At 44.2% G+C, this 13546-nt stretch overlaps 1 protein-coding gene across 2 annotated transcripts in view; it reads right to left on the reverse strand.

Annotated features, from left to right (window-relative positions):
* The window catches only part of si:dkey-112m2.1 (transmembrane protein 132D), a 156280-nt gene that overhangs the window by 59445 nt on the left and 83289 nt on the right, over window positions 1–13546 (reverse strand). For both annotated transcript variants that reach the window (XM_042059216.1, XM_042059215.1), the window contains one exon: window positions 3148–3291. In XM_042059216.1, coding sequence (XP_041915150.1) covers window positions 3148–3291 — 144 coding nt within the window. The remainder of the gene's footprint in view (window positions 1–3147; window positions 3292–13546) is intronic.

Here is a 13546-nt window from a genome sequence, read left to right on the forward strand (position 1 = left end):
CCGTTTGAGAGGAATATAAAAACATTTAGTGGAACCATGCAGGGAGAGAGAGAGAGAGAGAGAGAGAGAGAGAGAGAGAGAGAGAGAGAGAGAGAGAGAGAGAGAGAGAGAGAGAGAGAGAGAGAGAGAGAGAGAGAGAGAGAGAGAGAGAGAAAAAGATCAGGGAGCTCAAAGAGAAATAGAGGGATGGCTGTGAGAAGACACTGAATGAAATTTAAAAAAACAAGTAAAAAAACGAGTATTATGGGTTGGTCATATCCTACATTTGGATGATGGATTCGTTTCGCGTTTGATAGAGATGAGATTCAAGATACTTTGATGCTTACTTGGCAAATCCTGACACTCAGACATCGACTATCACATGTTTAATCTCAGGGGCCATCATTTTGTCAGTTGTTGCCTCCTGTGTGTCTTATGATTCTCACCAGAAATGGGAGAACACATCAAAATGTGTGAGAGGACAATCATCTAGTACATAAAATCTTTAAATACATATGTATTGTTATGAAACTGACAGTACACTTCAAGTTAATTAGTACTATAGGATAGCACAGTAGTATTAATTGACTTTATGATGGCCTTAGCAGTTACATTCATACATAAACAACACTATCCTACAATTTATATTTATTCAATAACTATCTATCTTTTTATAAATTATATTTCTTTAAATACATTTTGGGTTTTGATGTGTTTTCCTACTGTTATTTGTACCATTGTGCTGAGTGACTGGAAGTTCGGATTTCCCCTTGGGGATTATTAGTTTTTATCTATCTATCTATCCATCTATCTATCTATCTATCTATCATTACAGTGCAAAGGTATATAACTAAGGCTTCATGCACTAGCCTGTAACAAAGCAGTGTTGTCAACCCTCTCAAGCTTGGAAAGGCTCTCAATACAATCAAATAAGGACAGTGTGAGCTTGAAATTATTTATAGTAATGACTTGGTGTGCATTACATTTCCCACTTGATGATTTTTTTTCCTTCAAATATGGAAGACTGCTTACTGTAGATTATACTCTGCATCTCTCATCAGTCTGCTGACAAGACAAAAAGAATATTGAGAGAGAGAGGGAGATATGTGTGAGAGAGAGAGAGAGAGAGAGAGAGAGAGAGAGCGGCAAGAGAGAGAAAGAACGGAACCTAGAGTTCCACATCTCCACCTGTCTATCTATCCCGTGACTCCCTCAGCCCGACTCAATCATCCCAGCAGCGGCGCAGGAGGCGACCCCTGGCAAGCCTAATCTAGGCATCCGCAAAAGTAACTGAGAACTGTTTGAGCAAGTTCTTTTCGGATCTCATTAGGGCTATGATGAGGAGAAGGAGATAAAGAGAGCAGGAACGAGAGAAACAGAGAGAGAGAGAGACAGGGAGAGAGAGACAGAGAGAGAAAGAGAGAGTGAGAGAGAGAGAGAGGGAGATGGAGAGGGGGAGAGAGAAATTCAGCAAGGAGAGCTGAAATACCGTAACTCATTACAGATACTTCCTCCCCTCGGGGACAGCAGTAGACGCCCGCTCTGCCAACATTGCGGCTAATTTATACATCATGGTGTTATAATGACCTCTCCTCTGCTGGAGCGGATGAGCTGAGCAGCTTTCACTCATGATAACCTTCGTCCTACCTCATCATTTTTTCTCTTTTTTTTTATACAAAAATGTTTCTTAAACTTAACCTCATTTAGAGGAAAGCTGGATTCGCATGACACATGCTTAAGAGCTGAGACAATCTGGAAAGTCATTATTATCGTAAGAGACCTGACTCAGGGCAGGCTGACCCCTCTGTGCTCGCTCTGACTCAAACCCGGGCGGAGGAAGCCATGACGGGCCGCTGCCCTTCCTGAGTCCACCAGGGGAAACCTCTGCAGGGACGGAGCCAAGGGAATCCGCACGGCATTGAATATTCTAGGCTGTGCTTTAAGCATGCTTCATGCATGAGGCTGAATTAACTAGATGGATTGGAGCTTCCGTTGCCTTCTCTGGCTCTTGGAGCGAGTGTAATATCCAACACTACCTTTGGATGATATCTTAGAACACACGTGATATTCTTTTATAAGTCTCAATATTAAGACAAAATATGAATCTCACTGAGAATCGAAAAAAAAAAAGATCAAATCAAACTGTGAAATGAAAGATGACTCATGCACATAGGCAGCAATTTTAGTGGGTCCAAATTATGTTTTTTTCCCCCTCTTTTTTAATTTCTTATCAGAACAAAATGGCCTCCTGAGGCTCACAAGCTGTGAAATGTTTTTCTCTCTCTCCTATAAGCTTAATCTACAAAGTGACACATGTCAGGAAATGTTGGAGTAATGCAAATTGCCTTTTTGGGGTGCGAGGGAAAAAAAAAAAGCATCAGGCACAAAAATCTCAACTTAATTAACATCGAAGTAAAGCTCTTTTTTTCCCCACCCAGTCCTTTCCTCAGGCTTAACAGTCACATTCCTGAGATTCATTTACATATGGAAATGCCACCAAAGGACTCGTCTGGGGAGATGATGAGTGTCGTATATGCATAAGGAAGCACAGCTGTCTATCAAAAAGGCACAGGGGCTCAAGCGTTTCATTCCGCTCGGCTGAGGCGAAAGTGGGACGGAAGGAAGTGTTTGCAGTTGACTAGGAAAGGCAGTGTTGTGCGATGCAGTGGTCAGAGAAAAAGACCACAACTGGACTGGTTGCACATTCTAAACCCAGAATTCCAAAGGGCTGGCTGAAATATGGGTTGATCAGAGGATGATGCGGAATGGTGGAGACATGCCCAAAGGAGATGGCAACTTTTGTAACTTTGGGCATTAGGGTTTAACTTTTTGCACTTTTTCTCAACTGTGGGCATGGTAAGAGAAATGGCAAGATCAGAGGAACAGCCACGGGTTTCTTTTTTCACGACGCCTCTTTCTTTTATAGCCAAGAGCTGAAATCTCTGCTTTCAATCAGAGAGAGAGAGGGGAGGATATCTCTTTTCTTCTGACTGAGAGACTCTTTTTCACATGAAGTGAAAACAAGAGTTGATGATGGAATGAAAGAAGGGTGCCATTAGGGTAGTATGTGTGTGTGTGTGTGTGTGTGTGTGTGTGTGTGTGTGTGTGTGTGTGTGTGTGTGTGTGTGTGTGTGTGTGTGTGTGTGTGTAAGTTGGAAAAGCACTGACCTTTGGCCAAAGTTGGCGTCCTTCCTGCGGCAGTGTAAGGTCACAACCCGGTGGCCTTCGCTCCGCGCGTCCTGACTGACGGTCCACTGAGTGGGGTTACTGGCCCGCGCCCCAAGAAACGCCACGCCGTCTTTCAGCTTCACCCTGTTACAACACAAACGCCACATCTCTCAGTCACAGACGTCAAGTAGAGTATCACAGCAAAGAACGTATCTAACAACTGGAACAAAATCAAACAATATTGGGACAAAAGCAGGTCAAGTCACATTATAACAATAAAACTTCCACTAGCAAATGTTGCAGTTCTTTAATAGAATATAAAAAGAATCATTGTCTTCCAACACAACGGTTTACAATCTGCTTCCATTTTCTTACAATAGTCACATCTACTTCTTCACTGTAGTATTTTTTGGTTTAATCTTGCAAGAGAAAACGCCTCAAGAAAAAGGACATATAATAGAATCACCTTAACTTAAAAAAATCTTAAATCAATGAAGCTAAATATGCATTCATCAACCGTGAATTATACTCAGTTTGTCATCTTTATTGTATTATACCGTACAAGGCTAAGGACAATTGCATTAAGATCACATAATAAGCAACAATGGAAATATGTTTAACACAAATACTGTATTATTCTCAGACAGACAGACATGGCAACATGAAACCACTGTGTTTTGATGTTTGAGTCATGTTGGGGATGCTCTGATTATTACTGAATGAGGCAAACACAGAGGAATAATGTGTAACTATGATGCAACCACTGATATGACACCCCGCTAGATGGCTTGACTGACTTTATTCCCCCTCCTGTCATAGAAGTCATCCCATAGTCATGATTCCTTCCCCCAACAGGCAAACATTTGACACACACAGACACACACCAAGTGCACGCACGCACACACACACACAAACACACGTGCGTACACAAACACAGACGTGTATCAGACACAGACACAATGACAGACACAGCACAGACACAGATACACACTCTCTCTCACACACACACACACAGTTTTGCTAAACTGTAGGTGTGTCTCAGTGTCTGCTGCTTCAGTGACATTTTGCAGATTCTACCCTTAGTTCAGCAGCAGGACTGGACAAAACAACTTTCAAATGAGCCGCGGAGACATCAAACCTTCTGGTTTCCATAATTTAAAGTCATATTTATGTTGCCAGCCACAAGACCAACAGATTTTCTGATGCAATATCTGGACACAAGGGTATGTCAACATAGGGTGGGATTTTTTATCTTATTATTTTTTATTTTTATGTGTTCTTATTTATTTATTTGTTTGGCAGTGCAAGGCCCTAGCACTGTCTTTGCAAATGCAGCCAAGGTGTGTATGTGCCTGTTTGGAGATTCCATAACAAAGTCTGTCCTGTAGTCTCTTAATGCAAAATGACCTAGACAAAAAAAATCACTCAGATATTTGCAGACCAAACTCAAGGAATTACCAACAGGATATTCCCAAACTAGATTTATAGTGACATTTAGAGGCATTCAGTGGTCTCAATCATTACAGTTTATTTGACATTAATTTGTCCGCACTATTAATACACTGTAAGTTATTTACGGTTACAAGAAACCCTTTTTGAAATGAGTGAACAGCCCTGTTAAGATGGCATGGGTGCAGCGGTCTTGAGGAGAAAAGTGCTCGAAGTGTATCATCATGTAGGAGCTGTAAGCACTCCTTTGGCACCAGTCAGCACACCCCAGCTCCACGGTCCCTCAGCCAATACAGTGAGGATCAGCAGAAAGTGTTTCTCTCCGAACCGGTGATCAATGCGCTCTCCCTGAGGGGGGCCCGGGCCTCATCCCTTTCATATTAACTGCGCCGGAGCCAGCAGCCACAGTCCATACACCGTCCACTCCGCCGTGACGTTATTGGCTGGCTCTCCGGGCCCCTAATTTCCTCAGCTCCAGTGGCTGCGATCGGAGCAAAGCGCTCTCTCCACCTCTTCTTCTTTTTCGTCTTCTGTCTTCTCTTCACTTGTTTTATTTATTTTTTTCTCACTCTTCCTCCGATCTCTTTTGGTCCCAGGATGCGTTGGGCGGCCCATGGCCACAGATGGTGGCGCGCAGCGGCGACGAAGAAGGAGGAGGAGGAGAGGAATGGCGTGGAGCGGCGTGGAGAGGAGTGACATCTAGCCAGGCATGCTTGCTCCCTAAAGCCCCTCCGTAGTGGCGTGTGGTTGGGGGCCCCGGCTACCCAGGCCCCCCGTTCTCATTCGCCGCCTTGTCAGGCAATATTACCGCTGATATACATAGGCTGATTCCCATACCTCAGGAACTGTGTAGTTTTTTTTGTTTTGTTTTGTTTTTTTTTCTTCTCAAGACAAATTGCCATGCTTTACGCCCATGACACAAAAGACTCAAGAGCTCAGATCAGAAGGAAAAGAGAGAGAGAGGGGCTGGCTGAGCAAGAGAATGAGAGAGAGGGATGGAGGGAGGGAGAGAGAGAGAGGGAGAGAAAAAATGAAATACTCCAAATTTAGATTAGATGCTGTTCTTTTTTTGAAGTAGTCCACTGCACACAGAGCCATGTTTATTGCTTCCAGGAAAGCAGGGATAGGAGGAAGCGAGGAAGAAAGGGAAAAACAGGGAGAGAGGAAGAGAGAGAGAGAGAGAAAGTGAGAGAGAGAGAGGATAAGAAAGTGAGAGAGAGAGAGAGGAAGAGAGTGTGAGTGTGAGTGTGAGAGAGAGAGCTAGAGAGAGAGGGATTTTTTGTCCTCCACAACCTTACAATAGATGAGCGCTGGGAACAGACTGCTCCGGTTCCGCTCGGCGAGTGTGCAGAGGCCCGTAATGTGTGGAGAAAGTTCCGAGCGTTGCCATGGATAATGGCGTGATGAGGCGTTCACGGTCCGAGCCGAGGCCGATGCAGTTCGCATCTGCCTGCTCTCTTTGATGTAGCCTGTGTGAGCGGCAACCGTAATAGAGTAGGCTGTGAGTCCTATGACAGGCAGAGATTAATACATCGGGTGGAGGAGTGGAGGAGGAGGGTGGAGGCTGGCTTCCTTTTTTTTGCTCCTCTTAAGACTTGAACATGGCTCCTTTGAGTGTAATTACTGTATCTGGACTCAGCTGACAGTTAGCTGCACACCAGATAAAGGCGTTCACATGTGCAGAGGCAGAGTTAAAACACAAACACCGACTCCGTTCTCTTGTCTGCTCGCAAGCGCACACCCACACCCACACCCACACCCACACCCACACACACACCACAGCTTAAAGCACATACCACAGAATGTGTTTAATCATAGCAACATACATACAGACACAGACACAAACATACATACAGACACAGACACAAACATACATACAGACACAGACACAAACATACATACAGACACAGACACAGAGACACACACATGCAGCGGTGGAAATAGGGAGAGCGGGAGTCAGTCAAACTCTTGTCTGAAACGCCACAGTATTCCCAGTGCAACCATCTGTTCCTAGTTCAGCATGACACAAATGACTGGCATGCCGTCAGGGGAAAACAAGCATCAGGGGTTAATTAGAGAATGGCAGATCTGAAATGAGATTGGCCTGACTGATATGATTTCTGGGGAGAGATGCAATAAAGGAAACCAATTTGAAGCAGAGCCTTTCTCCTGCGTGTCTGTGTGTGTGTGTGTGTGTGTGTGTGTCCCTTCTTGCACACTAACTGAAGTCATTAAATCCCTACTAACCTACAGATCAATTAAATTAGTATTTACTGATGTGACGGGAATGTCAGTGAGACCTGTGGTGAGGCTTGCTTTCCTGTCGGAAGGATTTTCCTTCACACATTCCTGACACCACGGATCTGTCGACACACTTACAATTAGTCCCCACTCTGTCAGAACGTCTCAGGAAATAATTACTTGCTCCCAAAGATTACGCTCCGAAGAAATCGATGGATTCGGAAGTGTACAATCTGACACGGCTCAAGCGCTGTTGTTGTGGCAGCGTGATGTATGGCGTTGTGTTTTTATTTCACTTTTTGAAATTACAGCTCTGCCATAAGCCTCAAGGCAATAAAGAAGCACCGAGCCACCTCAGAGTGATCTCCCTTTGAGAACCATTAGAGCGAAAGAGGAAAAGAAATGGAACGGCAAAGCTGATCAAACCGTTTTCAATTTCAATACATTTATCTAAAGGGGGAAAAAAAATTGTGATTACGATTTTTTGCTGTTTGAATAAAGCAAATATTTGGGGGCAAAGCCACATGAAACAGAAATAATTTCACCACACTCTCTTCACTGCAGCATAAACAGCTCTAATGTTGGAAGAAGAAGAGTGAGATACAGACATTAATAGCACAAAAACGAACTCACTTTACATAATATGTAGTGGTTAATTCACACACACACACGACATGAATACAGCTGTTGGCTAATTATAGATATTCAAACACAGTTATTCACTAAATGACATCATAAATGTTTGCTATTATGTCTTCATAGATGTTCATTATTCAGACACAGTGCTGATGTAAATGTTGACATGAGAGAGAGAGAGAGAGAGATGGAGAGAGAGATGGAAAGACTGGAAAGCAATAGCTAAAGTAGAAGCAATCCAAAATCAGAACATGGAAGGAGAGGCAGTGCGAGAGGGATATAGACACGGCCGGGGATATGGAGAGAGAGAGAGAGAGAGAGAGAGATAGCGAAGGAAGAGAGAGAAGAGATGACAGTGACATGAGTGAATGAGGGAAGCCTGTACCATATTAGTCACTGAGGCAGAAGCACACATGTAAGGCCTGTGTCAGACAGCAGAGGGCCAGCCCACACACACACACACAAACAGTGGCGGAACAAGTCAGAGCCGGGCCGGGGGCGGGGCACATGACCGGGCCCTTTATTAAACTCATCATAACATAATTTTACAACATAGGCTACACATGCCCGCAACAGCGGGTCTTACAAGCATCAGCGCCACGGAGAGCAACTATGTCATTTTGAAGTCCATCGAACGTACATGAAGTGTAACCAAGAGAACAATAAAAACATTAGGCTACATGACCCCTAATAATAAAACAACAATAATACGCAGCACTATTTGAAGGGCATACGACGCAAACTCGTCCATTTTCTTTGCTCTCTCATTCTCTATGGACAACATGGCAAGTCCACTCAGTCTCTCCTGTCCCACTCAGGCCCGTCGCTAGAAGGCAAGCAAACCAAGCAATTGCTTGGGGCCCCGAGCTGGCCAGGGGCCCCAAGACAACGACTGGTTAAAAATAAAATGCAACGACAAACTGTGAGCGCCCCTTTGATAGTCAATGCAGTAAAGTGCAACGACACTGTTACCGGCAATACCGGGATCCCCCTCAAGGGGGCCCCTCTCAGTAGTCGCTGACAGCAGCCAGCCAGCCAGGTTTGTGGTCTCTGCTGCTGCCCCGAAAATATAAAACCTCGGCAGTCATAATGAAGCGGAGTTATGCGTCCGGAAGCCGGAAGCGGAATATGGTTACATACTGTAATATGTTTATTAACGGGATAAGGAAGACGCAGATCTGTTATTATGCAAAAATAAAATTAGGGCGGTGCAAATCTCACTGAATGCAGAAATTACTGCTGGGTGGTTGCATTGGCAGAGCGAGGGGGTGGCTTCAGGGGCTCAAGCCCCGAATCTCTTTTTAAAAGCCCCGAATCTTTTTTTGTATGTGTTTTCAATTTCCAACGAGTTCTAATTTAACTTCCCCTCGGTTTCTCTATAAATGTTACAAAATGTAGCCTAGGCCTACTATTACTGAGCAAATATCCCTTACTTTCAAAGCCCAATATTGACAGATAATCTGATTTCCCACACGATGAGTTTAGGCAATGCCAGAGCCAAGATGTAGCGGTTTACTGTACGTCATAAACCTGGCAGGAAAGTTCAGAGCGGTGCAGTCAGTTTAAACAGCAAGCCGGTAAGAAAAACTATTGTCAAGACATTAGGCAATTAGGCTACTGTATACAAAATACCCCGGAATACAAAAATAAACTTCAGAAAGACAAAAAGTTTGTTGTGCTGTATTCTGTAGTCTGTATTCTGTAGTCTCAATGACCGAATCAGTAGATATACCTGTTGTCAGTTGAGTTCGTTCAATTCATTTATTGTAGGCTAGCCTAGGCAAATATGAAACGAAGATGTAACGTGGCTATCGGCGGGATTTTGAACTTGCATGTTTCATGCATTTTAGGGCAAAAAATACCATGGGATTGATGTGTTCTCCATTTGAGGAACGTAATCAATTGCGGACGTGCACAGACAGCTCAGACACAGAGCGCATAGGCCTAGGTTAGGCTACTTTCACTTTCTAGAGCGCATTCATTAGGCTACGTAAAAGATGCTTCATACCAAAACAACGATCAAACATTATCAAATGTATCATGACGTGTTGTCACAAAGACTTACTCCAATTAGAAAATCGAAACAAAATCATGTAAGTAAGTGTTCTCTCATTGACGCCTGTAGGAGACAATATCGTTGATCCAATTTTGTAAATTTGCACGTCGTAAAGTTCAATATGAGAGTTAAAATAAAGCCAGTCATACAGCAGAACATTTTATTAAATATTTTACACCTACTAAATCATCAAAGTAAATTTCAAAACTTTTCAGCAACCGTGAGTCATAACTCGTCCTGACTGGGGCAACCTATAAGCCTAATACGTCCCACTCTAATGAAAATGATTGAAAAGAAACCGTTTGCATGATCTTAGCTCCTCCGGCCTTGTGCCGTGGGAGAGGCCCCAGAGGTGGGGGAGGGGCGCCCTCGCACCGGACCCCTGCGGGTCCCGGGCCGGGGGCGTGCCGCACCCCCTCAAGCTCCGCCCCTGCACACAAACACACACACACACACACACACACACACACACTCCTCAGTCCTCAGTGGGCCATGAAGCTTCTGTTGCTCTCTTGCTGGGCAGTGTGTCCAACTCTATTCCAGCACCAGCTCCTCTCACATTTTCCTTCCTTACAAAGAGCAAGGGGAGGATAACACGCATACATAGCAACACATACACGCTGACACACACACACACACACACACACACACACACACATACACTAGCACAGAGGCTAACCCACACAGACTTCGGCTTAACCTAGTAACAGCTCCGGTATCCTGACATATGTGAGATGAATCCCTTATGAACACAAAGACACATAAACCTTTGCATGCACACACTAAATCTACTGAGAACTCACAAATTCCACCACATGAGAAGATTCTCTTATGTACAGAGACACAGTGATTCATAGACAAAAGCCATGAGAGTGCATACAAACAGAGATACGATTAGTCTCCTGCCAAAAAACATTACCACCATGCTGCATACAGAACACACACAGACACACTGAACACACACACACACACACACACACAAACACACAATCAGACAAAAACAAACACACACAAACATATACAAATAAAAATATGCATCCTAGAAGCCACACAGTGCACAAAACCCAGATGCACAAACTCAGCTCTGTTCCTCATTAGCACTCCTACTCTGCCTCATTCTTACTTCCTCCGATACAATGCACATACACACACACACACACACACACACACACACACACACACACACACACACACACACACAGTCATAATCATGCACACACACACAGTCATAATTATGCACATGCACATGCACACATACACATACACATACACATACACATACACATACACACACACGCACACAGTCATAATCATGCATGCACACATGCACACATACACACCCACATGCACACAGACATAATCATACACACACACACTCGTGCGGGTGCACACACGCACACACACACACACACCCACACACACAAAGACTGCTAAAAAGATGCTTTAACCAGGCCAGCCATGATAGCCTAGGGTGATGATTACCCAAGCATTTCCAAAATGGCTTTTAATTCTCTGGATTAGACTGCAGAAGCGAGCGGAGGGGTTGGAACTTCACAAAAGACATAAAAATACTATGAAATATACAAAAGGAGAAAATGAGGGAAGCAAGAGGGAAAAGAAAAGAGGAGAGATGTACAGTATGTAATAAATTAAATTAAATACTCCTATTAAGCCGGCAACATAACAACGTCATTACAGCCCTACACATATTACAGTGGTAATGGCAACCTTTTGTGTCAGGATGCACCATCACAAATAATGGCATTGTGCGCCCTGGGATTAGGCCATCATTATGGTATCACAGGAGACCGCTCCAGTCCTTAATGGGCATAAGAGCTCATATGTTAATGACTTATAAAAACAGCTAAGCGGGGAGTCGTGTCTGGAGAATGGGCGGAAGGGGGCTTGAAAATGAGTGTGTGTGGGTGGAGGAAGCGTGAGTGGGGTGGGGGTGGGGGGGGGGGGGGTGGGGTGCGGTGTTTGGAGAGATAGATTGTGATGGTATGGGCTGGGAATCCAAATGGACGCCTTTCTAGAACTCTCTGGTGTGATGGCAGGTGGAGGGCAGCCTGATGTAGAGCTGGGCTGAGTGGAGGGGAAAGAGACGTCTCGTCCCAGACTGCCCGGGGAGATGGGAAGAGACAGGAGCCTCTGTCTGCTGCAATAAGGGACTAGGGAAGGTGTGTGTGTGTGTGGGGGGGGGGGGGGGTGTTATGGTGCAGATGTTTGGAGCTCCATGGTTAAGGTGTGTAGATGTTTGCAAAGGCAGGTGCCAAGTGTATGCTAGATTACTGTGGCTGATACGGGCTCCTTTATCTAAAAAAGAAATATGCACGACACACAGCAGAGACAAGTCATCCCTGAGTCTTCGTTTGAAGCAGGCCAAGAGCAGCGATCACGTTAGGTTGTACTGTGTAACACGTTAGGTTGTTTACTATGTAAGCTTTCTTTCACTGAGAACCAAAGAACTGAATCAGGCAAACTCTGACACACAAATTTGTTTTTAACATAAACATGTTTGAAAAGCTCAACATCACAGGACACTACCCCCCTCAGCCTGGGTAAAAAAAGAGGATGAGGCTCTTATGTTACGTTGTCCTACTCAGCTGCAGTGCATTTAACATGCGTGAGTTGTAATGTGACCGGGGCATTAGGAGTTCCCACACTCAAAACAGCAGCAGCTATTATGTCTCCTCTACTAGGACAGGAGCAAATGAGTCTGTAAGCAGAAGCTAGATGAAAACACGCTGGTTGCAGGGGGAAGATCAAAAGGAGCAGTTTAGTGTGGTGTCTTGTGTGCTTATCCTTCCGCATAAAAGCCAGCAAATCTAATTACTTAAGACAACAGTGAATAAAGACAGGAAAATTTATCCCTAATGAAAGATCGACTGTGTGTGGTGTGCTTAGCGCTCAAGCTCTGATTAAACAGCAACACAGGGAAACTCGAGAGACAGACTACTACTGCCCTGACCCTCTGGAAACTCAAACAAGTGAGGAATTTTAAAATGCCCATGAATCATACTCGGAGAGAAGAAACTAGAGGGTGTCAGTGTTTCTCCTCTCCCCCTGTGACATGCATTCTTCTCCTTAAAACTGATTACTAAGCGGAGTTGCAGGTCGCCCCACCTTATGAAAGATAATGGAGGCCGATACACCGGAGGTCTAATTGGAATGCTGCTCAGGTGTGAACCAACGGAGCTAGTGCGTGAACACTGTTCCTCGACAACAGTGACCTTTCGGGAAGGTGAATGAGAGAGTGACCACCCCCCGCCGTACACACACACACACACACACCTAACCATTCCGCCCTCTTACAATCCCATGACACACACTCCAAGGGATGTCACAGGCAGAAATGATGGACTGTGAAAGCCACACCTGCTGGACTCCTTGATGAAGGAGAGAACCCTGCAGGACACTACTTACTGAATACTTAACACTAGCACTGTTACACCAACACAATGAACATCCTGTCTGTGTATTGTAAGGACAGGCAAAACGTTACCAATGACAGAAAACATCTGACTGGAAGGTTTAGAAAGTAGAATGCATTAGATTAGGCAAATATTGCCCAAATGACTAATCTGACTCCATTAAAGTAGTACATGACGTATGAATGGTAAATTAATGAATAGTTTATTAAAGCAATAAACTGTATCTTAAATGTTATAGATATCAGGTAAACTGAGTGTGAGATGAAACCAAAAGGTTTAAGTACTGTAACCAACAGATGAATAAACAAAAGAAACTAGATAAACAGAATATTAGAAAGCTAGGAAAACCTGACTGCATGAGATATAAACCAAAACCAAACTTTTGAAATGAACGAACTAGAGAAACTGAGTAGGAAATAGAGAAAGAGAGGGCAAGAAGGGAAGCACAGAAGACCCAAAAACCTCCATGTTCAGGAGAGCAGTAGCAGGAGGAGAAGAGACCAAACACTCGGAGATGTTTAGTTTTGTTTCCTAGGACCCATCCCTATGCATTTGCCACTGGCCAATCCCTTAAGGGCCTGGG

The sequence above is a fragment of the Alosa sapidissima genome, chromosome 13 (assembly GCF_018492685.1).
Source record: "Alosa sapidissima isolate fAloSap1 chromosome 13, fAloSap1.pri, whole genome shotgun sequence".
In the NCBI taxonomy this organism is placed as follows: domain Eukaryota; kingdom Metazoa; phylum Chordata; class Actinopteri; order Clupeiformes; family Clupeidae; genus Alosa; species Alosa sapidissima.